Genomic DNA, 23,337 nt, shown 5'->3' on the forward strand with positions numbered 1-23,337 from the left:
TAGACTTAGAGGCTGATAGAAAACCTCACTTTTCATCTTGAACTTTAGCCAAGTCCTAACTCTAGGAGATAAGATGACAAGAAATGTGTAATTTTTTTGTGCTTTCTATATTTTCACTTTCTTTGCTAATGAGCATGTATTAATTTAATGCTAAAAAGGTAAATATACTTTTAAAAATGAAGTATAATGCAGTTATGACCTTCATGTGTAATATTTAAGGAGGGAAGGACTCCCCATTTTGGGTGAATTCCCTCATAACATTTACTTGCTGTGCTTATTTTATACATCAAGGTGCTTTATACATAGTAATTACATGGAAATATGTGTGGTTGAATGAATAAAGTAATAATGATGATTATGATGATGACAGCAACTAGTATTGTTTTTATCATGTGCTACTATTCTAAAATCTTTAGATGTACCTTTATTTAATCCTTATAAAAGCCTTTGAGGCAGTATTATCCTCATTTTACAGATGAGGAAACTGAAATACCAAAAAGTTAAAGTAACTCTCCTGGTTGGAATGTTTTGAACACCCTGTCTTTTATCTTCTCTGTGCACCTTTATGGGGTCTAGCTATTGCTGTGGCATCCGCCACAAGGCAGCAGCCTCCCCGTATTGCCTTGGCAGTCCCTATCTCTTCCCTTCTGTGTTCTTGCACCTTGAGATTCATGCACGTCCAGACTGGTGGAATAAACTCCTACAGGCATCCCCACCTAATGATGGCACAGAAGCCTCAGAGCAAGAAAGCAGACACTTACGAAGCAAGCATTCATTAGCAGGCAAGCACGAGACCGTCCATGCAGCCTGTTCTGGAAGCTTATGAAGTTCCAGCTGTGTGCCCACCCTGGTACTGAAGCTGCTCGCTGAATGAAAGGTTCAGTGAAGAAAGGCAGGAGAACGTTCTAGATCAGTAGATTTCAAATTTGAACAGGCATCGGAATCTCCTGGCGGGCTTATTAAAGCACAGATGGCTGGGCCTCACCCCCAGAGCTTCTGATTGCGTACCACGCTTTAAGAGCTGTGATCTAGAAGCAGGATTTTGTTATTCTGTCTGATAAGTAGCATCAGGCAATCAGCACTTCCTTAACCAAAGGCTGGACACAGGACCATTTAGGGAGTGAATCTAGAATGCTACCCCTCCAGGTGTAGATTACAAGACATTCCAGGGTCTTATACCCTAAGGCATAGGGGTGGGGAATGTCTCTAAAAGATTTTAGAAAGTACCGTTAATGTCATCGGTGAAAGCCATTTCTCGAGTCTGTTACACTAACAGGCAGAGCCTGCAGCATTGGTCAATCTATGGGCAACTGAAGTGCACACCGATAGCCAGAGTGTGGCCTTCCTGATAGAGTGCTGGCTGAGTACCCCAGTAGTGTGAATTCCTAGATAGGGCACGTAGGATATAATTTAAATTAGCACAGATGCATCCTAGCACCTGTCCAAGTGAATGTTTTAGAGTAAATTACAGAGCACCTTCACGGGAAGGAAAGTAAACACATCAATGGGCTTTGTTTCCTCCCACAGACTGAGCCTGAAATCATAGAGGAAACCAACATTGACAGAGTTCATGAGCCCCGGGGCTATTCCAGGTCTCGACAGGTGAAAGGCCACTCGGAGACCTCCACGCTGAGCTCCCAGCCATCCATCGACGAGGTCAGGCAGCAGATGCACATGCTGCTGGAGGAGGCCTTCAGCCTGGCATCCGCGGGCCACGCAGGCCAGAGCCGGCACCAAGAAGCCTACGGCTCAGCCCAGCACCTGCCCTATTCGGAGGTGGTGACCAGCGCTCCGGGGACCATGACGCGGCCCAGGGCCGGGGTGCAGTGGGTGCCGACCTACCGCCCAGAAATGTATCAGTACAGTCTGCCCCGGCCGGTAAGTCATTCATCCCACCCACCTGCCATCTTCCGGTCAGTCTGCCCAGTGAGTTCCAACAGGAGACTCAGAGCAGGGGCTTCTACAGATAAAAGCTTTGGGATCTGGAGATGAACTATGCCAGGCCCTCATCCCATCATCCCATCTTCCACCCATGATCCAAAGCCTAAGCTTTTTGATTCCTGTGGACAATGCACGTGAGAATCCCTTCTCTCCAGCCATAATGTATTTTAGAATGAATTGCCTTTTCTACTATCCCTTCTATAAATGGCTGACCATATTCTTCACGCACTGGTGGTTTCCTACACTTTCAAGCCTGAGACCCATTTTAAATATCAAAAGGCATCTCAGAGCCACGTGCTAAGGGGTTGTGTGGCCTGGTGGTTTAAGCGCACAGGCTTTGAGCCAGATGGCTCGAATTTAAATCTCAGGTCTACCAGATGAAAGTTGACAGAATCAGAATGGAATCACTTGTGTTAAATAAAATTAAATGAAAAATTTTGAAAACCTGGCAAATAGAGCCAAGGAAGGCCAGGGAGAGTTTCATGCATAAATCCATGATAGCAAGAACTGTCATAAAAGACTCTGCAAAAATCACAATCTTGCACAAAGGCCATTGCAACCTTACACACACAAAAAATACTTGTGCGAGGACATCTGTCCAGCAACTGCCTGTCTAGGCTTGGACTGGTACCACACTTGTCATTGATTTTTGCAGCCAAGAATAATTATTTCAAAACAATTATGCAATCCTCCCTCTTTTTCCTTTAAAAACTTTTGTCTTCCTTTGCCTCCCTGAACACAGTTTACTATGGCATGGGTATTCCCATTGCAATAACCATTCCCAAATATCATTATTTTTAGAGACCAAAAAAAAAAAAAAATCTGTTATTTAGGTTGACAGCCACTTCCTGGCTTTGTAACTTGGGGAAATTATTTAAATTCTTTACAAATAAGAAAAATAAGCTACTTCCTAGACTTGTAAAGATTAAATGAGTTGGTGTATGTAAGGTACTATAAGAATGCTTGGTACGTAGGAAATGCTATAAAAATATTAATCATGGGTTGGACATGGTGGCTCACACCTATAATCCCAGCACTTTGGGAGGCTGAGATGGGCCTATCACTTGAGCTCAAGAGTTCGAGACCAGTCTGGGCAACGTGGTGAAACCCCATCTAAACAAAAATTAGCCAGGTGTGGCGGCATGCGCCTATAGTCCCAACTTTTTGGGAGGCTGAGGTGGGAGGATTGCTTGAGCCCAGGAGGCAGAAGTTGCAGTGAGCCAAGATTGTGAGACTGTACTTCAGCCTGGCTGACACAGTAAGACCCTGTCTCAAAAAAAAAAAAAAAAAGAATATTCATTGTGATTATTTATTAAGTATCAATTACATTTCCATATTTGAAAAAGCATCCAATGACTGAAAGCTTCTGTAATTTACACTTGATCTTTGTATCACAAAAACCGAGAAGTTATAAGTTTTTGTGACTTAAATCACAATTTTAATTAGTTTGCATTTCATTCATCACCATAGCATCTAAAATATATATTTTTAAAAAGACATAGTTTTATAAACCATAGACTGTAATAGACAATGCCTTGTGCATGTATAGATGCCAGATTCTAGGAATCTGGGATGAGTTCTGGGTTTCAGAGAGAAAGGCCTAGACAGCCAGATCAAGTCTTCCAACAGGTAAGAAGATGCGACGGCCCATAGCCATCATATCTCAATTTTGTAAAACCATCTAAAAAAAAAAATCCATTGTGGGTCATATGATGAAAACTTAAATGGTTCTGCTTATTATAATTGGGGCTTAGTGTTTGTGGCAAGAAGGACAAAAACATCAGCATTATATATGTATTATAAATGAAGCCACCTACAGTGGAAAAGGACTGTGAAATAACACAACAGAGAGATGGGTCATCAAACCAGAACTAACCTTTTCTTTTCTTTTCTTTTCTTTTCTGAGACTGAGTCTCACTCTGTCACCCAGGCTGGAGTGCAAGTGCAGTGGCGCAATCTTGGCTCACTGCAACCTCTGCCTCCCAGGTTCAAGCAATTCTTGTGCCTCAGCCTCCCGAGTAGCTGGGACTACAGGCGCATACCACCACACCCAGCTTTTTTTTTGTATTTTTAGTAGAGAGGGGGTTTCACCACGTTGGCCAGGCTGGTCTCAAACTCCTGACCTCAGTTGATCCACCCACCTCGGCCTCCCAAAGTGCTGGGATTACAGGCGTGAGCCATCACGGCTGGCCGAATCAGAACATTATTAAACGCAGTCTTTTGTTATTAAGGTTTCCTTCTTTATCAACAACCTGTGAGGTCCGTATTTTCAGGAAAGGAGAAAATAGCTAACAATACAGAGTAGAAATGATGATGATTCTTAACCCAAGCTCATGCAGAGTCCTTTTGTGCTATGATAATATGGAAATCCATAGAAAAGGTGGCAATTTAGAATGATAACTATGATTACTTTCTGTCTTCTAAAGAGGAGGTGCTTTGAGCTCTGCCGGAAGATAATTGGAAGCTGGTGGTTTAAATACACTAGGCCAGGCTAATGGCATTTATACCATGGAAAAGGTTACTGCTGGCGGCCTGGGATTTCTGCACTGCAGTTTAGGAGACTCTTGATCATATTTTACCTGTTAACTCTGTGAAGAAATTGGACTCCACATCTAATGTCCAATCCAATTTTGCTAGCAGTCATAATGGATCTATGCCAAGCAGAATTAAAACATCCTACAGCCTTCCTGTTGTTGGGAGACAAGAAGGGGATTTCAAAAAAGACAACAGGGCTAACACATCTTCCCCACTAGACTCTTTACAGATGGAATTAATGGTAATAAAAATAACAGCAACAGTTGGCATCTGTTGAGCTCCCATTGTCTACTGGACACAGCTAAGTGCTATGTAGAAATTATCTCTTCTAATCCAACAACCACCCTTTGAGATCAATATTATTATCCCAAAGTACTCAGTGAGGAAACTGAAGCTTGGAGAAGTAAAGAAACTTGCCCAAGTTTATGCAGCAGTAAATGGCAGAACTGGAGTTAGAACCTAGAGCTACCTAACTTCAAATCCCACGCTCTTTCTACCCGCTGGGTGACTTATAGGGACATCTTCCAGGCTCTGATGAGAACTTGAATATCCAAACTTTGGAGTATAATCTTCTTATAAGGAAGCTTACCCAAGGCTGGGCTTTGTGGCTCATGCCTGTAACCCCAGCACTTTGGGAGGCTGAGGTGGGAGGATCGCTTGAGACCAGGAATGTAAGACAAGCCCTGAGCAATATAATGAGATCCTGTCTCTACGGGGAAAAAAAAAAAAAATTGGCTGGGCCTGTAGTCCTAGCTACTTGGGAGGCTGAGTTGGGAGATCTCTTGAGTCCAGAAGTTCAAGGTTGCAGTGAGCTATGATGACACCATTGTACTCCAGCCTGGGTAATAGAGCAAGACCTTGTCTCTATTGTAAAAAAAAAAAAGCAGCAGCAGCAGCAGCTTACCCAGTTGGAGTTTTGTCCATTCTTATCATTGCCCTAGTAAGGGAGGCATCTCCATTAGGGTAAAATTGGGAATTTTATGGTCTTTTTTTCCTCCTCTCCTCGTAAAAACAAACAACTCACCCCAAGCCTTTGTTAATGAGGAAATATGCAGATATATCAGCTATGACTTTGATTCTGCCACAACACTTGGATTCAAGAAATGTTACATTTCTGCATCTGTAGTTCCAGCTACTAGGAGGCTGAAGTTGGAGAATTGCTTGAGCCCAGGAGTTTGAGGCTGGCCTGGGCAACACGGCACAATCCCATCTCAAAAAAAAAAAAAAAAAAAAGGAAAGAAAGAAAAAAGAAAAAGAAATGTTACATTTCTTGTGTTTCTCCAAATCAATTTGAATCTATTCTGAACTCCCATCTGGCCCAGGGCATGAGAGATTCAATGCCAGTTATTCTGGGGCTCCTTCCGCCTCTGGTTATACAAAAGTTATTAGTGGTTTGATGAAGTGAGGTCCTCACCAGGAAGGAGAGGACCTGCACCAGTCACTGTTGACAGTGCATGGTCCAGCTCGCAGGAGTCCTTGAAGGCAGGCCATTCTATCATAGCTGGACCAGATATGATTCCATCTATCTGGGCCAGATTGGGAATGGGGCTCTTTGCCTTGGAATGGCCCTAAGAAATCCTTCCCTGTAAGTCACCTACCTCTGGCAAATAAGTACCCTTATGAGCTTAGAAAAATCCTTATAGTGAGTAAAATCCAGTTTGTACAGCAAGGCTGTATGAGAAGGGAGAGAGGGAAGGCGGGAGAGGAAGGCTGGAGAATCCTTATCTCAGCCCACAAACTCAGATGGGCAAGAAAAGTAACTTTATTTTTCTGTGATCTTCTCCGCGTGCCAGAAGCTCAGTCTCAGTTCAGGCTCTTCCTCCGTATTTTATGGGGACCTACATGATGTTGGGTAGGGGGAAGGCTGCAGTATCTGGTCCCCGTTTGTCCTCATCTCACCATTCCAGCTGGTGTCCCTGAGAAGCCCTTGTTCCCACCTTTTCTCGGGTTGCCCGTCCAGGCAGAGCATAGCCGTATCCTCTTTCTCCTACTCAACACGCCCTCACCAGATTCTTCCCTTCCTTCCTTCCATGCTTGTGTGTGTTCAGGTGAGCTCACTCTGTCCCTTGCTCTGTCATTCTCTTGCTCAAGCACACGTGCACACGCACGCACCTGCCCCTCTCCGGTGGCTTCTTTGCCACCACACAGGACTGTTAAAGGCACTTCCGGTCTACTTCCATACCACCATACTCTTCTTTTCCTGCACCCCGTGGAAGGAGGGGGAATTTTGTGCTGTTGCTGCTTCCTGGCCTTTCCTAGAGGCAGACACAGGTCCCTTGTCTTTCAGATTCCCCACATTTTGATGAGACTTATGTCTTCTCCTCCACCTCTTCCCCCAGGGTGAGACAGGACAGAAGGCCCCTTTTCCAGGCCCACTGGCATCTAAGCTCTTGCTTCCTCTCTGGCTCTCCTCTCCTTCCTATCCACAGAGTGTAAATGTACCTCGCTTCTTTGAAATCTCTTGTTTATGGCATCAAACTGAGTATTTTAGGACTTAGATATTCAAAATCCTAGGTTCTTGCAATTTAGTAGCTTTGGCTTATGAAACTCTGATAAGAATAGTCAGGCGGATCACAAGGTCAGGAGTTCAAGACCAGCCTGGCCAACATGGTGAGACCCCATCTCTACTAAAAATAGAAAAATTAGCCAGGCATGGTGGTGGGTGCCTGTCATCCCAGCTACTCAGGAGGCTGAGGCAGGAGAATCGCTTGAACCTGGGAGGCAGAGGTTGCAGTGAGCTGAGATCACGCCATTGCACTCCAGCCTGTGCAAAAGAGCAAGACTCTGTCTCGAAAAAAAAAAAAAAGAATTGGCTCTTGTGCCCTCCTCAGTCTTTTGTGCCTCCTTCCCTGGGACAGGGAAAGGGCCCTAGATTCGAAGAACTGTGGAGGAAAAATGACTACGATTACTGTTGAGCATCCCAAATTCTTTGGGACCCCTTTACCAGTCCCTCCAACCACAGGCTGTCCCCTGCAGCCTGTTACCCCTGTAGTGCCACCCTGGAGGTTTATCTTCACCAGATCCCTCCTCCTGGGTAAATGCACATGCACAGAAGAGACCAGCATGCACTGGGGCTCGTCGGAGCTCCCTCTCCACTGGGAATGCTAGAGAGTATGGCACTGACCCACTTCCCTCATTCCCTCCTGAGGGACACTCAGCACTGAAACTTCAAACAGACTGTGGTCCCCTCCCCTCCCCTCCCCCTCCCCCTCCCCTTCTCCCCTCCCCCTCCCATTCCCCTCCCCTCCCCCTCCCTTTCTTCTCCCCTCCCCCTTCCCCTTCCCCTCCCCTTCCCCTCCCCCTCCCTCCCTCCCTTCCTTCCTTCCTTCCCTCCTTCCTTCCCTCCTTCCTTCCCTCCTTCCTTCCATGTTACAACCAAACTTCTGAGCTCAGAGAGTGCTCTCTTCTAGTCACACACAGCCTCCTTCAGCCTCAGAGACCTGCAATCTGACTGCCTTCAGTCCTGAGTCTTTTATCTCCTTCCTGGCCAGAGGGCAGGGACCCCAAAAGATGGGGTCCTTAGGTTTTCCTCACAGCCAGCATCATGGCACTGGGAACTTGGAACCTGGCAACAGTTTCGTGCAATAGCTTCCAATGGATTCCTGTCACAGAGCAGCCAGGAGAGAGCCAGATTCCAAATACATGAGGCAGGAAACTAGAAGGCAAAGACAAGAGGACTTAGAACCAGGGGGAACATGCACAGGAGTGGGTAGAAGACACCCTGGGGGAGGATTCCTTCAACCACGAGCACGTGGCACAGGCTGCCCCCTCTGTGTTTTGTGTGGCTCCCGTGGCTGTCCTGGGGCCCTGAGGATACAGCCCAAAAGGGTCTGCCTGATCTCCTGTGCCATCTTGCTTTGTACCTGGCAAAATCTTCAAGAAGGGAATTCCCTTGCTGCTTGTCAGAAGTTCAGAATTTTTCATCAGTTCTCTTGGTGAACTGCTATAGGACATCCACAGACATAGCCTTTTCTTGGCTGGGAAACTCTGCTGACTACAGAATAAGCCTTCCAACAACCTGAGATAAAAATAGGTTGTCTGTCTCCTCCGCTGAATAGCATGAGAGGCCAGAAGAGAGAAGAGGGGCTGTAAATCTCCTTTGTCTATTTTGGGAAAGAAGTGCCTCACTTGGTTTATTGATAGTCATGGAGGGTAAAGCTGGAAGGACCTCCAGGACAAGGATTTGCTAACTGTCTGCAGAACCTCAGGGTTCAGGGAGGTCCTCAGGGGGTCATTAGACAGATAAGTGAAGGGCCAAATTCACCAGGGCACCTCCTCCCCAACTTCAACCAGAGAAGCCCTGCTTTCGTCTGTCTATGTAGTAGGGTCTGCTGGAATGGTGTCATGGCTAAAGAAACGTTTGGAAGCTTGTGAGATAGGCCAGTGCCTTATTTCACAAGGAAAGGAAAACAAAACAAAATCAAAACAAGGTTCAGAAAGGCTGAATGACATATCCAGAGAGAGTGAATGGCTGAATCAAGATAACAGCCTGAGTTGCCTTACTCCTTGTTCACTCAGCATTCATTCAGAAAATAGTTAGGTAACATGGCTAGGGGCAAGACATTTTGCTTGGTAATGGGGGACTACTGTAATAAGACAGACCTGGTTACTGCACTCCAAGGCATTTAGGATGTAGTGGAGCTGAAGATTTGGTTCCCTGAATGCTGTCTTAGCATACATTGTTTACTGATGCTCAAAAAAAATTGGAAGTACAGCACAGCAACGTAGCTTTCCATATTGATTCAGTCAGTACTTCTGGATCTGGGCAGATGTTTTCTTTCATTCTTGTTCTAGAAAGATAGTATTGCTGACACACTTCTAGGTTGACTCCTCTCTGAGCACTTTGCATTCCATGTCTTCTGGGTGCTAACGAGAAGCCATTTGTTAGTGTCATTGCCATCCCTTTGTAGGTGATATGCCTTTTGGGCTGCTTTTAAGATCTCTTTGCCTTTGGTATTGTTTCACTACAGTGTATCTAGATGTGTGTTTTACTTTATTGATCCTACTTGGGATTATTAATTTACTTATTTTATCAATTCTGGAAAATTCTTAGCCATTGCTTCTTCAAATACTGCCTTGTCTTTGTTTTCCTTCTTCTCTCCTTTGGGACTTTGGTTAGCTGCATGTTAGACCTGCTCATTCCATCCTCTGTGTCTTGTATTTCTCTTTTATATTTTCTATCTTCTCGGCCCATTGTGCATCATTCTTAGTAATTTCCCCAATTCCATTTTCTAGTTTATTAATTCTCTATTTGTGATTAATCTATTATTTACTTCCTCTACACTGAATGTTTTTATTTTAATAATCATGTTTCACTTCTGAAAGTTCTATTCTTTTTCAAATCTGCTGGATCATTTCTAATAGTATCTGTCTGGTCAATTATTATTATTATTATTTTTAGACGGAGTCTTGCTCTGTCACCCAGGCTGGAGTGCAGTGGCGTGATCTCGGCCCACTGCAACCCCCACCTCCTGGATTCAAGCAATTCTCCTGCCTCAGCCTCCCGAGTAGCTGGGATTACAGGCGCGTGCCACCACGCCCAGCTAATTTTTTGTATTTTTAGTAGAGACGGGGTTTCACCATGTTAGCCAGGATGGTTTCGATCTTCTGACATCGTGATCTGCCCGCCTCAGCCTCCCAAAGTGCTGGGATTACAGGCGTGAGCCACCACACCCAGCCTGGTCAATTATTTCTTAAAAACATTTCTTACATTGTTATTTTTTGTCTTGTGTCTGGAAATTCCAAACTCTAAAGTCCTTAAAGGTCTGAATCTTGTTTGTTTTTTCTACTCTTTTTAACTTCACTTTTCTGGTGTGTTCATGGTCTTAGATCATGAGCTCCACTTGCTTCATCTTAATCGGTGCTAATCCTGAGAGACGACTTTAGGGACACTTTTCTCCAACGAGGATTTACAATTGCTTCTGCCTGAGCTGGGAGCATTGCCATCCATCCTCCCTCCCTAGAAGGGACCAATGCTAGCCTCCTTTTGTGTTGGAGGTGAGTGCCTCAGGTTCAGCCACCTCACCTCGTTCTGTTCCAAGGCTTGATCTCTTCATCAACTGTCAATATGGCGTTTGTTTTCCAGGCCACTTCGCCATTCATATTTGCTTACCTTCAGTATTTTCACCTCTGGTTTCAGCTCATGGTTTTGTTTTAGTTTGCTGAGGTGTGGGGTAGGGGAATAGTCCCTTGGGATTTCCCTGACATCTTGCAGTTTCACACTGCATTAAAAAGTAGGTTTAATCCTGGACCTCGTCGTTATTGAGTGGGTTGGCCCTTATGAAGATGTAGTCTGCCATCATGCTGGAGGGAGAAGACTTCATTATTCAGTTGAAAGAATCCTGTTTGTGGATCCCCTGTGCTGCTGTTTTTTGTCCTGATGCCTTCAGGTTTAAAATCCTGTCATCCTCCTCCTTGAGAGATCTGATGGGCAGAATACCTGAAGAAAGAAACGGATGAGAACCGCAAGTAAAGCTTTGTCTTCACAGAGAGCATTTCTAGATTTTCTCTTGCTAAAGGAGGTTGTGGCCTGGCTCTTTCTAATCCTGTCTGTCTCTGTCTGTTTTGCTTTTATCCCCTCACATGTTGATAAAAGTCTTCACTTTTCTGGTGACAGTTCTAGTCTTTTATCTTTGAATAGTGCTTTATAGATTGCAAAAGACATACACACACACACAGACTTACCTGATCTTCTCAGCAGCCCTCTGAGCAAGCATTGTTGTCCCCATTTCAGAAGAGGTCCAGAAATGTCACCTGAGTTCTGAAGGACCTAAAGTCTGTTCATCAGGACCTTCACACATACCTCCTCACTCCAAATCCATTGCTTTTCTCCACTAAACCTGCTCTCCCTTGAGAGAAAGTAAAACACAATCAACGATTCATCCATTTAACCATCTAATATTTATTGATCACCTGTTATATACCAGGCACTGTTCCAGGTATAAGGATATCTCTGACAACAAAGCCCTTGCCCTTATTACACTCTAGTTGGTAGCAGATCGTAAATAAACAAGCAACCATATAAAGTCAGAGAGTGATCGTTGCCATGATGAAAAATAGATAAATGGGGCTCTAGGGGAGTCTGGGGCTGGATGAATGAAATGAAACATGAAGCCCTGGGAAGAATGGTGAGGAAAGCACCCAGGTGGAAGAAAAGCCCAAGGTGAGACAGAACTTGGCGTGTTCTGAGAATGGTTGGAGGGCCCTGTAAGTACAGTGGCCCCAGCGAGAGTGGTGGGAGGTGCAGTAGAAGAGATGGCTGGAAACATGTGAGGGAAGATCTTAGAAAAAAGTCTGAGTAAGGAGGCAGAGTCTGACCCTTGGAAGTTTACTTCCTCCTCAAATAAGAGGAACCTGTGTGCTGATCGACTCTGGGTGTTAACAACTCTCCCTGTATTGCTTGTCTCTTTCACAGGCTTACAGGTTTTCCCAGCTTCCTGAGATGGTCATGGGCTCACCGCCTCCACCCGTACCTCCCCGGACTGGTCCTGTGGCTGTTGCTTCTCTCAGGCGGTAACACGTTCCTTTCTTTGTTTTGTTTGGAATATTTGGAAAAGGGTCAGTCCTATGTACCCTGACCTGACAACAGCACCGGCAAATTTCCTTCATGCTCCACCCCATCCAGGGTGTGTCACCTGTACAGACAACCATGCGCCTGTGGCATCCCAAGTACCATGAATGAACAGATCACGGTGCTTTTGTGCTTTTTAACCAGAAAGTTCTTGAGAATCCACAGTTGAAGAAGCCCAAGGTCAACTGCCCCATACCTGGAAAGCCTCACACCATGACCTTGAACATCTAAAAATGACTCCAGCTCAGGCTACCACAACAGCTGCTACCAAAAGTCCCTTGATTATTTAAGGGTGGTGTCTGAGAAGCCAGGGAGGGGCAGGCATGTCTGGGCATCCACCCCAACTCTTGACTTCCAAGAGGGAGAGATTGAAAATGTATGAAGTCAGATATCTCAATAGCAACACATATGTTAAGCATGTTCTTTGCTTTAGGAAAATCTAACGAGTGCATGTTTTTAATAAGGATGGACGAGAAGAACAAAAGCCCTGAGCACTGGGAAAGGCTCTGTGCCCTGGGGTACATGTGGACCACTGCCCTGGCCTTCCTACTCCAGCTTCCCCCAACATACAAATCACATCCTATCTGTGAACCATGGGTCTGGGCTTTGTGAATGGGGAAGAAAAATAGGAGTTTCCCTCGGAATAGGAGGGACCCTGCTCTCATTGCCAGTGGTTTAGAATGCGGAGGGGCGTAGACATCACTTCTTGCCACCAGCCGAGCCTGGGTGGAAAGCAGCAGACCCTGACCTGCTGTGCAGCCCCAGCAGTTGGCCTTGCCCCTCCAGCCCCTGTTTCTCTATCTGTAACATGAGCACAGGGGCCTAGATGATCTCAAAAGCTCCAGGATTCCCCAGAAAGGGGTCTCAGAATTGCTTATCGAGCATAACTCAGAATTTTCCCAACAAGGGTTTTCTGAACAAGTAGCAGATGCCTGGAACAGTGTGTGGGAAGCCAGGGCTGTGGGAACAAGCAAGCAGAGAGGGAGGGAGGGAGACCCCACCCTGATGAACGGTCACATCATACAGCCTCCACATTGGACCTTCCTAGGAGAGTAGCAACGGGCTTCTTGGTTACTCCTGAGAGTCCTGGATTGGAGGGGCCTCATACCAGCAATTTGTGGGAGGTTTGCTGAAGGCCAGCATCAATTTCTTATTTCTTCTTTCAACCACCTGTCTCCTCCCAGGCCCCTCCACGCCATTTGCTATCTTGCCACATATTGGGGGTGGGGGGTGCACTGCCCTTCATATAAACTCAGGATTAGACCAGGAAGGAACCTTTGAGATGAGTTTGTCTACCCCTGTCATTGTATAGATGAGGAAACAGGCTTGGAAAGGGAACGTAGGCGGGGCATGGTGGCTCATGCCTGTAATCCCAGCACTTTGGGAGGCTGAGGTGGGTGGATCATTTGAGGCCAGGAGTTTGAGACCAGCCTGGACAATACGGTGAAACCCCGTCTATACCAAAAATACAAAAATTAGGTGGGCGTACTGGCATGCACCTATAATCCCGGCTACTTGGGAGGCTAAGGTGGGAGAATCGCTTGAACCCAGGAGGCAGAGGTTGCAGTGAGCCGAGGTGGTGCCACTGCACTCCAGCCTGGGTGACAGAGTGAGACCTTGTCTCAAAACAAAAAAATAAAAATAATGAAAGAGAAGGTAGCTGGAACCCAGACCTCTGCCTCCCATGTTCTCCCTTGCCGTGGCTGTCATTTGCTTTGTGACAGCCACTGCTCAGCTCAGAGGGTGGCCCTGTGGGGGGCCAGACCTGCTGCAGCTGTCTTTGCCTCTCTCCCATTGGGCTAATTTTAGGGGAGCCTGAAGTCCCTCTGTGAAACTGCCTCAGGCAAGGGTTGATGCTTGTGAAGGAAAATGGTCTGTGGCTGAAGGACCCTTTGGAAAACCAGGAGATGCCCGCGTCTACAGAGCCCAGGCTGCCCTCTTCTTACACGGCTTTCTGAGAACTAAGTGGAAATAGGATGTGTTAAATGGGCTTGATTCTCTGATTGCCGGGGGAACAGAAAAAAGTTCTGTTAGAATGTCCACTGCTCCCTGGAGCACCCCGAGCTTCCAAGTCTTGGGCTTGGTGCTTCCTGCCAGTTAGGAACAGGGAATGTGGCTCCCCAGCTGTCCCGGGTCCCCTTTCTGGTGTCGGTGAGAAGGGAGCAACCAGGCACTCCAGAGAGAGCCTTCCCATTGGCTGCTGATGATGTCATCACCCCCTGGGTCGACCATCCCCAGCTAATACCCAAGGCTAATTGCTTTTCTTATTTTATGTGGAAATTAAATGTTCTACCACCCAGAGACATGAGAGCCACCCTTAGGGGAGAACTGACCTTGAACGTCTAAAAATGATTTCAGCTGAGGCCACCATGACAGCTGCTACAAGTTTGGGTGCCTCCTGCCCTGCTGGTGTTCCTAGAAGTCCGTTTGTTATCTGGGAATAAATCCAGTCCTGGGGACCTCATGAGGCTTGGAGGCAGCTGTCCATGCCCAAAGGTGACGGGGCGCACTCCTCCTGCTCGGGACGCCGCCTGAGGTCTGGGACAGTGCTAACGCAGTCCCTCTGCCCCATCTAGATCCACCTCAGACATCGGCAGCAAGACCAGAATGGCCGAGTCTACAGGGCCCGAGCCAGCCCAGCTGCACGACAGCGCCTCCTTCACGCAGATGTCCAGAGGCCCCGTGTCCGTGACGCAGTTGGATCAGTCGGCTTTAAATTACTCAGGTGGGCAAGAGAAAAGCCCAAGTGTGCCCCCCACCACTGCTGCTGTGCCCTGTCCTCCCTCAAATCCCCAATTCCAATCTCCTTTCTACCTACCACCCTCAGGAATCACAGCCACTGCATTTCTGGATCCCCTCATAACTTCAGGAGCCCCAACTAAAAGAGCTGCTGGTTTTCTTTCTTTTAAAGATCTGAAATTGGGCAAAATCCCAAGTTATGCTAAAGTCAGCATGTATGTTAACATTTTGCCAGACTTCAGTTCAATTTTTTTGGTTTTGTCTTTAAAGCATTCCAGATACAGCCATCCACCCCCATTTCATTCCCCTTCTCTCAAAACGTGATCCCGGGCCTCAGGTGATAGGTTTTAATCCTTTGCCACATATGTATGTTTATATAACAGTATATATTAATGTTTAATGTATTTGAAATTTACATAAATGATATCATGGCATACATTTCCTTTTGTACTTTCTCTATTTAACAGTGTTTTAAAAAATTTCTCCAGGTTGCTATACACACACTATATAGATCTAGTTCATTCATTTAAACTGCCATGTGGTATTCTATGATAAGCCACAGTTTATACTTTTCCCTATTGATGGACATAATGGTAGTTTCCAGTTTTTTTGCTGTAACAAACAATGCTGAAATGAACATTGAGGTTTGTACATGACGTAATTGGTTTCTTAGTTTATCCAAACCATACCTTTTAGGCTAAAACTGCAAGCACTCAGTTGCCAGCACTTAGTAAAGCATTCATGGTGTCTAGAAATTCCACCAGTGAAGTCCATTTCTTTTGGTTCTTTTTCTTGGCTCTTTAAAAATACACATTCTCCTGGGAGGAAAACACCTGACCACCAAGGTGTTATTTCCTCTTGCTGGCAGGTCAGGGGTGTTGGGATGGGGATGGGGGAGTTGGACCACCACTTCTGTAGAAAGCCAGGTCTGAGTCCCAGCAGATGATGCCCTTTCATTCTGACTGCGAGGGTGAGTGGGGCTGCATGGCAGGTGGAGGTCTGCTGCTCCCCCGACCCCTGGAGACCTTTGTCCTCTCATCCCCTAGCCACGGCCAATCCCGGAGTCCTCCTCTGCTTCCCTAGATTCCCCAGGCCTGGGCAGAGGCAGGCCTAGTGGGCGGGGTGCTGGCTGGGCCCACAACTCCCTCTTTGGGGGATGAGAAGAAGGGAAAATTCCAGAGCACTACTAGTGCATGCTGCATTTGGTGAAGTTAGAAAAAGACTTTCCTTCCCCAGGTGAGTACAGACTCCACCCCTGGCAAAGGGAATACTGTCTGGACTTTAGGCCCACTTGGCCTCTAGGCCAGATGCTCTTGAGCAGTGCACCACCTGCCCAGCTGTGCACAGTGGCTCTAGAAGAGGTCCACAAAGAAAGAAGACCAGGTGGCCTGGCGCGGTGGCTCATGTCTGTAATCCCAACACTTTGGGAGGCCGAGGCAGGCGGATCACAAGGTCAGGAGTTCGAGACCACGGTGAAACCCAATCTCTACTAAAAATACAAAAAATTAGCCGGGCACGGTGGCAGGTGCTTGTAGTTCCAGCTACTCAGGAGGCTGAGGCAGGAGAGTGGCGTGAACCCAGGAGGAGGAGTTTGCAGTGAGCCAAGATCGCGACACTGCACTCCAGCCTGGGCGACAGAGCGAGACTCTGTCTCAAAAAAAAAAAAGAAAGAAGACCAGGTTTCCTCCATCACATCCCACCTGCCTCTGTTGCTGCATCACCTGGGATCTTAGCCATCATGGCCAGGTCCACTGCACCTTAAATGAAACTAAATTCCCCAGCAAATGTTACAGCCCAGAGCAAGCTCCCCTCAGCTCAGACCTGATTTAATGAGACTTCAAATCCAGCAGCCAGCCAGGGAGCCAATGAAACTGACTTTATTTGGCTCTTGGGTGGCTGGATCCCTCAGACCAGCCTCTCTTAACCTCCCTCCTCCATTTCCTCCATGCCAGGTAATACGGTGCCAGCAGTGTTCGCCATCCCAGCTGCCAACAGACCTGGCTTCACCGGCTACTTCATCCCAACGCCTCCCTCATCCTATAGGAACCAGGCCTGGATGTCCTATGCAGGAGAGAATGAGCTCCCGAGCCAGTGGGCAGATTCGGTGAGACCCTTGCTCTTCACCTCATAAAACTTTACCTGCTTAACACATGCCAAAAAGTAAATTAGATAAAAGGTTGAGACTGAAGGTTTTGTTATCTCAGCCTCCTCACAGTACCCGGATGACTAAAGTCAGCCATTTTAAAGGAGACAGATGGTGTGGTGAGAGGGGATGTCCCCTTGACAGAGGACCTTGAGACCTGCCTTCTAATCCAGCTCCCACCTCTTCCTAGCAGGACAACCTTAATCAAGTACATTTTTATAATAATAACTACCATTTGTTGAGTATTTTCTATCTACTAGACACCTTGTCAGATGTTTTGTTTATATTATTTAATCTTTATTACAATCTTAGGTAGGTATTATTCCCATGATTACTCCCATCTTGCAGATGAGGAAATCAGGGCCGAGTCAGGGGATGCCACTTATCTAAGGCCACACAGCTAGGAAGGAAATGCCAAGGACAGAATTCAAACCCACACCTGTCTGGCTCCAAAGCTTTTATTAAATTTGTTTCTTTTAGCATACAATTCTGTAAAGTTTTAGAAGAAATGTCAGAAAATGAAGGATTAGAAACCCAAGATTGGGCTGGGTGCCGTGGCTTATGCCTGTAATCCCACCACTTTGGGAGGCTGAGGCGGGCAGGTCACCTGACATCAGGAGTGAGAGACCAGCCTGGCAAACATGGTGAAACCCCTTCTCTACTAAAACCCACAAAAATTAGCTGGGTGTGATGGTGAGTGCCTGTAATACTAGCTACTGGGGAAGCTGAAGCAGGAGAATCACTTAAACCCGGGAGGCAGAGGTTGCAGTGAGCCAAGATCGCGCCACTCCACTCCCGCTGGGGCGATAGAGCAAGACTGTCTCAAAAAAAAAAAAAAAAAAAAAGAAACCCAAGACTGAATTATTACATTTATTAATTTTCCAGATGACCAAGTCTTACCCCTTTAATTTCCAAAACATTTAAAAATATATGCAGCTTGGCATAAAAATATTTCTGAAATGAATGCTATCTTCCCTCTCCTCCATTAAAAGAGTATACAATGTAATTTGCCTTTTATGAATGATTCAATATCCTTATGATGCCTCATTATACTAAAATGGCATTTGTAGGATGAACTCTCATGGCTCGTAGGATTATTGACCTTATATTGTGAAATATCTCCAAACTGCTATAATTTTTGGAGTTACTATCATGGCTCAATATATTTTTTTTCTGACTTTGCTTCTAGTGGCCACTCAATATTGCTGTTAATGTCCCCACATCTAGTAATATGCCCACCCTTAAGTGTGCTTTGCATCATGTGCCGTTATCTGCAAATGAGGCTTATCTGTGCTCATTAGAATTGTTTGTAAACTTGGAGTAAATAAGCTCTAAGAGAGGAACTAGAGGGATCCCCTGCTGTTCAGTCTGTGAATCTGAATGTGGGACTTTACGGCATCTGTTTGTATTGTTTGGGGGCCTTTTTGTGTCCTTTGTCATTCTCTGCTATTCCATATGGCTGATACCACTGGATATGATTTGAGCAATTCAGAGGTTATTGATTTTGTAATTCCACTTCATCTGAAAGTTATGCAGACTTTTCAGAAAGTAGATGATGTTTATCTTGAACTACTTAGGCAGTAATTCCCTTACGCCTGCAGCTTTGACAGTTCACCTGTTGTGTGGAGTGTAACCCTGGGCACCAACTGGAGTTGGTGAAAGTATTTTCCAAAACCTTGACCCCTGTGTTCAAGACACTTAAAATGATAATTTAGCCAGGCTTATAACTACATCTAGATGCCTTTGGGCTCATAATTGCCTTAAAGATGAAGATAAAGGAACCAAGCAAATGGAAACGTAACCTTCCTGCCATGATGACTGTACTGGACCCTTCTGGGCTCATCTCCCAGTGTGAAGGAGAACCAATGTCCTATTAGTTGTTTTTAATTAAGAGGAAGATGATTGCTGCAGCCTAATTGGGCCTTTCCTGGAGCCCAATTATCACCTGCAATTAAGCAGGGAGGCATGCCCATGAAAGGAGCAAGGTGAAACGGGTGATTTATAGCATATGAAAATAAGTGCAGGAAGCTCAGAGAGACCAGTTGTCAGCTTGAAAAGGGTCCAGGAATAATGCACACCTTCCACATCTATGTGAGAAAGCAAAGTCCCTCACCAGCATTTGGATGTCTGACCTTCCTGATCCCAGGAGCTAGCTTGGATAAAATCACCTGGACCTGGGATAACAAATAGGTTTTATCCTTGGTGCCAGATGGAGAAGGATTGGGAGGGGCTTCCAGGCTCAGCAGGAAACTGTGCTGTGATAAAGTTGGTGATGTCTGCCATGGGCACTGGCTAGGGAAGTAGTGGTATTTGCCAGCCCTGAATTTTGGCGGGAAGGGCATGATGGCTCCAGCCTGCATCTACTATAAGGGAAGAAGAGTTTCTCATGTCATCTTCCCTGCTTCTGCCCTGCTGCTGAATATTGCCCTGAGGATAGTCCAGTGGGATCAGGTATCCCTTGCCTGTCCCAGCCACCAGCACCAACAAGCTTGATACCATAGAGCTGAGGGGTCTCAGGAGTTGGACATTGGCTCTCTCAGCCACAGCAAGTACAGTTAGCTGAATTTGAAATGCAGGGAAAGGGAATGTGGTAGCTTCCTTCTCAAAAATTTGACCCCAGCCAATCATTCTTCAGTGATTTTCAAACTGTGCTCCTCAGAACCCCAGGTTCTGAGAGACTCCCTGCTCTTGCTCTGCACAATTCTGAGCCACTGGTGTACAGCAATAAGCAAGTGAGGCACTCTCCACCTTCATGGAGTTGACAGCCTGAGACAGGCAATGGCATCAGGAGCAATAACTGTTACGCTGGAGAAAGTGCAAGGAAACATTTAACAGGGACCCCTAGGCTAACGTTGGGCTGGGAAAGGTCTCCTGAAAGAAAGGAAATTTGAGCTGAGATCTGAAATACGTACCCCATGTCCTGGTCTTGGTTCTTTGGTGAGCCCAATAACCTGTACCTTCCCAGCCCATGTGGCCCAAGGACTCAGACAGCCCAACTCTGGTTTTCCTCTAAGATACAAATGAAACATATCAGTCCTTGTATATAAAGACCCACTCTTAGTGCCATTTTGTCTGTCTTTGCTGGGTCTTGTGGGGAAATCAAAGTCCCAACTTGTAACTTGGGACATCTATTCCGTTACTTCTTTCCTGGCTTGGGTCCTCATCAGTTCTCATCCGACCCATTGAGAAAGCCTTAGAGCTTGTCTGCTCCCTACCTCCAGTGGGTCCACCTCCAGGTGTCCTTTCCAAATATAGACTCCCCCTCTGCCTGACACCCATCCGTGGCTCCCAGCCAAGGCGTCAGCCGCACATCTCAGGAACCTGCCTTCTCAGGAGGGATCACCGGAACATCCAGCAGGGAGGAGAGGGGGCTGCTTTCCTACCACACATCCCCCATCTAGAGTTTCTGAGTCATCACCCCATCCAATTGGTGATGTCCCGCTCGATTCCTATGTTCAAATCCTAACCCCCAAGGTGATGGTATTAGGACATGGGACCTTTGGGAGGTGATTAGGTCATGAGGGCGAACCCCCTAATGAATGGGATTAGTGCCCTTAGAAAAGAGGCATGAGAGAGACCCCCGACCTCTCCTGCCATGTGAGAGGATAGTGAAAAGAAAGACAGCTGTCTCTGAACCAGAAAGTGGGCCCTCACCAGATACAGAATCTGCCGGCACTTTGATCTCGGACTTTGCAGCCTCTAGAACTGTGAGAAAGAAATTTCTGTTGTTTATAAGCTCCCCAGCTTATGGTATTTCAGCATAGCAGCCAGAACAGACTAGGACTTCCTGCTCCATCCTCCCTTAGGAGCCAGATGAGCATTGCTGTTAAGCATGGGAACAGGCTGTATTTCTCAGAAGTGTGACATTGAAAACGGGTAGATCAAACGGGACATGCAGACTCTGTAGCCTGATATTCAGCAGCTTATGAATCCAGCCCTGTCTGTCTTGCCTGAGCTCCTCCCACACTAAACACACCCTCTCTGGTCAGCCTGAGGTCACTGATGCTCCCTGGGGACACTCTCTTCTTTTTGTACTGTTACGGGATCTTTGGGGTATCAGTTTTCTTCCTGGAAGCCTCTGTGGCCGGTGGTGCTTTTGCCCGAGTTCTTGTCCTGGGTCCAGGAAGAATGAGGTATGCAGACACATGAAAAGTGAAGAAGGTGAAAAGGAGGTTTATTTAGTGTTAGAACAGCTCAGAGGAGACCCACAGTGGGTAGCTTCTCTCTGTAGGCAGGTCATCCCATGGAGTGTTCAGCTTTCAGCAAAGAGGTGGCCCTGGGGACGGTGGCTCCTCTCTGCCCACTGCTCATTCCACCGTCTGCTGCTCTCAGCAGAGAGGAGGCCCTGGAGAGGGTGGCTCCTCTCCACAGCAACTTGTTCAGACATCTCTGCATGTCTCTGAAGCTCTCAGCAGGGAGGGTAGTTCCTCTCTGCTGCTGGTTGTCCCATAGTCTCTCTCTCTTCTGCCCTGCTCTGACTGAGCCCCAGGGCTTTTATGGACCTCAGAGGGGAGGAAGTGTGTGCTGATTGGTCCATGGGTGGGCCCAGAAGAGGTACCACGAGTCCCCACTCCAGCCTGAGGACTGGCAGGTGGCCCCCAACCTTCAGGCCCCCCCTGGCCTTCTGAAGGTAGGGCCTTGTGGGAGACCCACCCTCTTCCGCCCAGGAGTCTGTCTGTCCGCCCCACCCCTTGCCATTCATGGCCCTGGGGGCTTGTCCCCAACCCCACTCAGAAATCAGAGCCCCTACGGGGGAAGAGAGAGGCCAGGCAGCAGAAGCAGACACCCCCAAGCCAGCAGGGAGGGGGGGCACCTTCCCAAGATGCTGAGGATGCAGGCTGATGCCCAGTCTTGTGCCTGGGAGGGTGGCTGCAGCTGCACCCAGGGAGCTCCAGATCTGCCAACTCTGAAGGGGTGGAGTTCCAACTTGTCTCTGGCTCCTGCCTGCTCTGTGGAGGGGGAAGGCCAGGTCTGCAGCTATGGGTGGGGTGGTTGTAGCAGTACCCAGGGCAGATCCTGCCTGCTTCTGGCCCCCTCCAAATCCACAGGGAGGCTCGAATCCACAGCACAATTTGGGTGGCTGTAGCCCCACCCAGGAGGGCAGGGCTCCTGCCTGCTCCATAGAGCAGGAGGCCTGGGTCTGCAGTCATGGTTTGGGTGGCTGCAGCAGCATCCAGGGGAGCTCCTGCTCCAACTCAGAAGGGGCAGGGCTCCCACTGGCTCTATGGAGTGTGCAGCCCTAGCCACGCATCCCTGCTGCAGCCGGTATGATGGCAGCAGCCTCTGCCATCAGTACTCCCATACATTTTGATTTGATGATTTACATTTGATTTTCCCTTTGCCCAGAATCCCCCTCCCACTGCATCTTCCTGGAGGGACCCTGTTCAACTTCCAAACTCATCTAAGCTGCCGAGTCCTCCCACACATACTTCATTCGCCATAGCACCCTGTGCCTCTGTTGTCTGTGGGTGCTTATTCTATAGTGTTCCAATTAACATCATGGGGTATGTGGACTATCCTGAAACAGCATCCCTGTATGTGCCACTGTTTCTGTGGGAGAATCGACTCTAAATTCAAAATTACTTACTTGTCCTTATTCCTAGAAGTTTACATATTTTAAGCATAGGACTCTGTGTCTTCCACTTTTGATGAAGAGAGAAAAATGTTTCAAGAAACTAAAATCATATCCCAGATCCAAGACGTTGTAATGCAGTGATTAATTCCAGCCCTTAAAGCAGACAGACCTCTGCAAAGAGTGTCTTGGTAGCTTGTCGCCTTAGACTGTGGCACTCTTCAGTTTCCTCATCTGCAAGGTAAGGCTAACAATACCGACCTCCTAGCTTATTGCTTTGAGAACTAAATGAGATAATGGGTGGAAAACCCTTAGCAAAGGGCTCAGTCGATGTTGTTATTAATCAACCCCTGGGTTCCTCTGGGGTACATAAACAGTTCTGTTTGCTGGATTGTACTTATATGAATAAGGTAACTAAGTGCTGGGCATGGTGGTACCCACCTGTAGTCCCAGCTACTCAGGAGGCTGAGGCAGGAGAATCACTCGAGCCCCAGAGTTCAAGACTGCAGTGAGCTATGATTGTACCACTGCACTACAGCCTGGATGACAGAGTGAGACATCATCACTAAAAATAATAATAGTAATAAAAATAAGGTAGCCAGGTAGATTCAAATATAGACTCAGATATATATTCCTAAGGTTTTTCAGCAAAATATATATTTCTAAGGTTTTTCAGCAAAATATATATTCCTAAGGTTTTTCAGCAAAGTTTAAAACACCTATTTAATTCATCCAAACAGTATATCTAGTGAGTGAGTCCAAATTACCTTTTTTTTTTTTGAGACGGAGTCTCACTCTGTCGCCCAGGCTGGAGTGCAGTGGTACAATCTCGGCTCA

At 46.8% G+C, this 23,337-nt stretch overlaps 1 protein-coding gene across 5 annotated transcripts in view; it reads left to right on the plus strand.

The window, feature by feature from the left end:
• Nucleotides 1-23,337, plus strand: part of KIAA1549L (KIAA1549 like) — a 296,602-nt gene that overhangs the window by 266,648 nt on the left and 6,617 nt on the right. For all 5 annotated transcript variants that reach the window (XM_003830391.7, XM_034932384.4, XM_055094267.3 and 2 more), the window contains 4 exons: nt 1,528-1,878; nt 11,891-11,988; nt 14,623-14,771; nt 16,738-16,889. In XM_003830391.7, coding sequence (XP_003830439.3) covers nt 1,528-1,878; nt 11,891-11,988; nt 14,623-14,771; nt 16,738-16,889 — 750 coding nt within the window. The remainder of the gene's footprint in view (nt 1-1,527; nt 1,879-11,890; nt 11,989-14,622; nt 14,772-16,737; nt 16,890-23,337) is intronic.

The sequence above is a fragment of the Pan paniscus genome, chromosome 9, assembly GCF_029289425.2.
Source record: "Pan paniscus chromosome 9, NHGRI_mPanPan1-v2.0_pri, whole genome shotgun sequence".
NCBI lineage: Eukaryota > Metazoa > Chordata > Mammalia > Primates > Hominidae > Pan > Pan paniscus.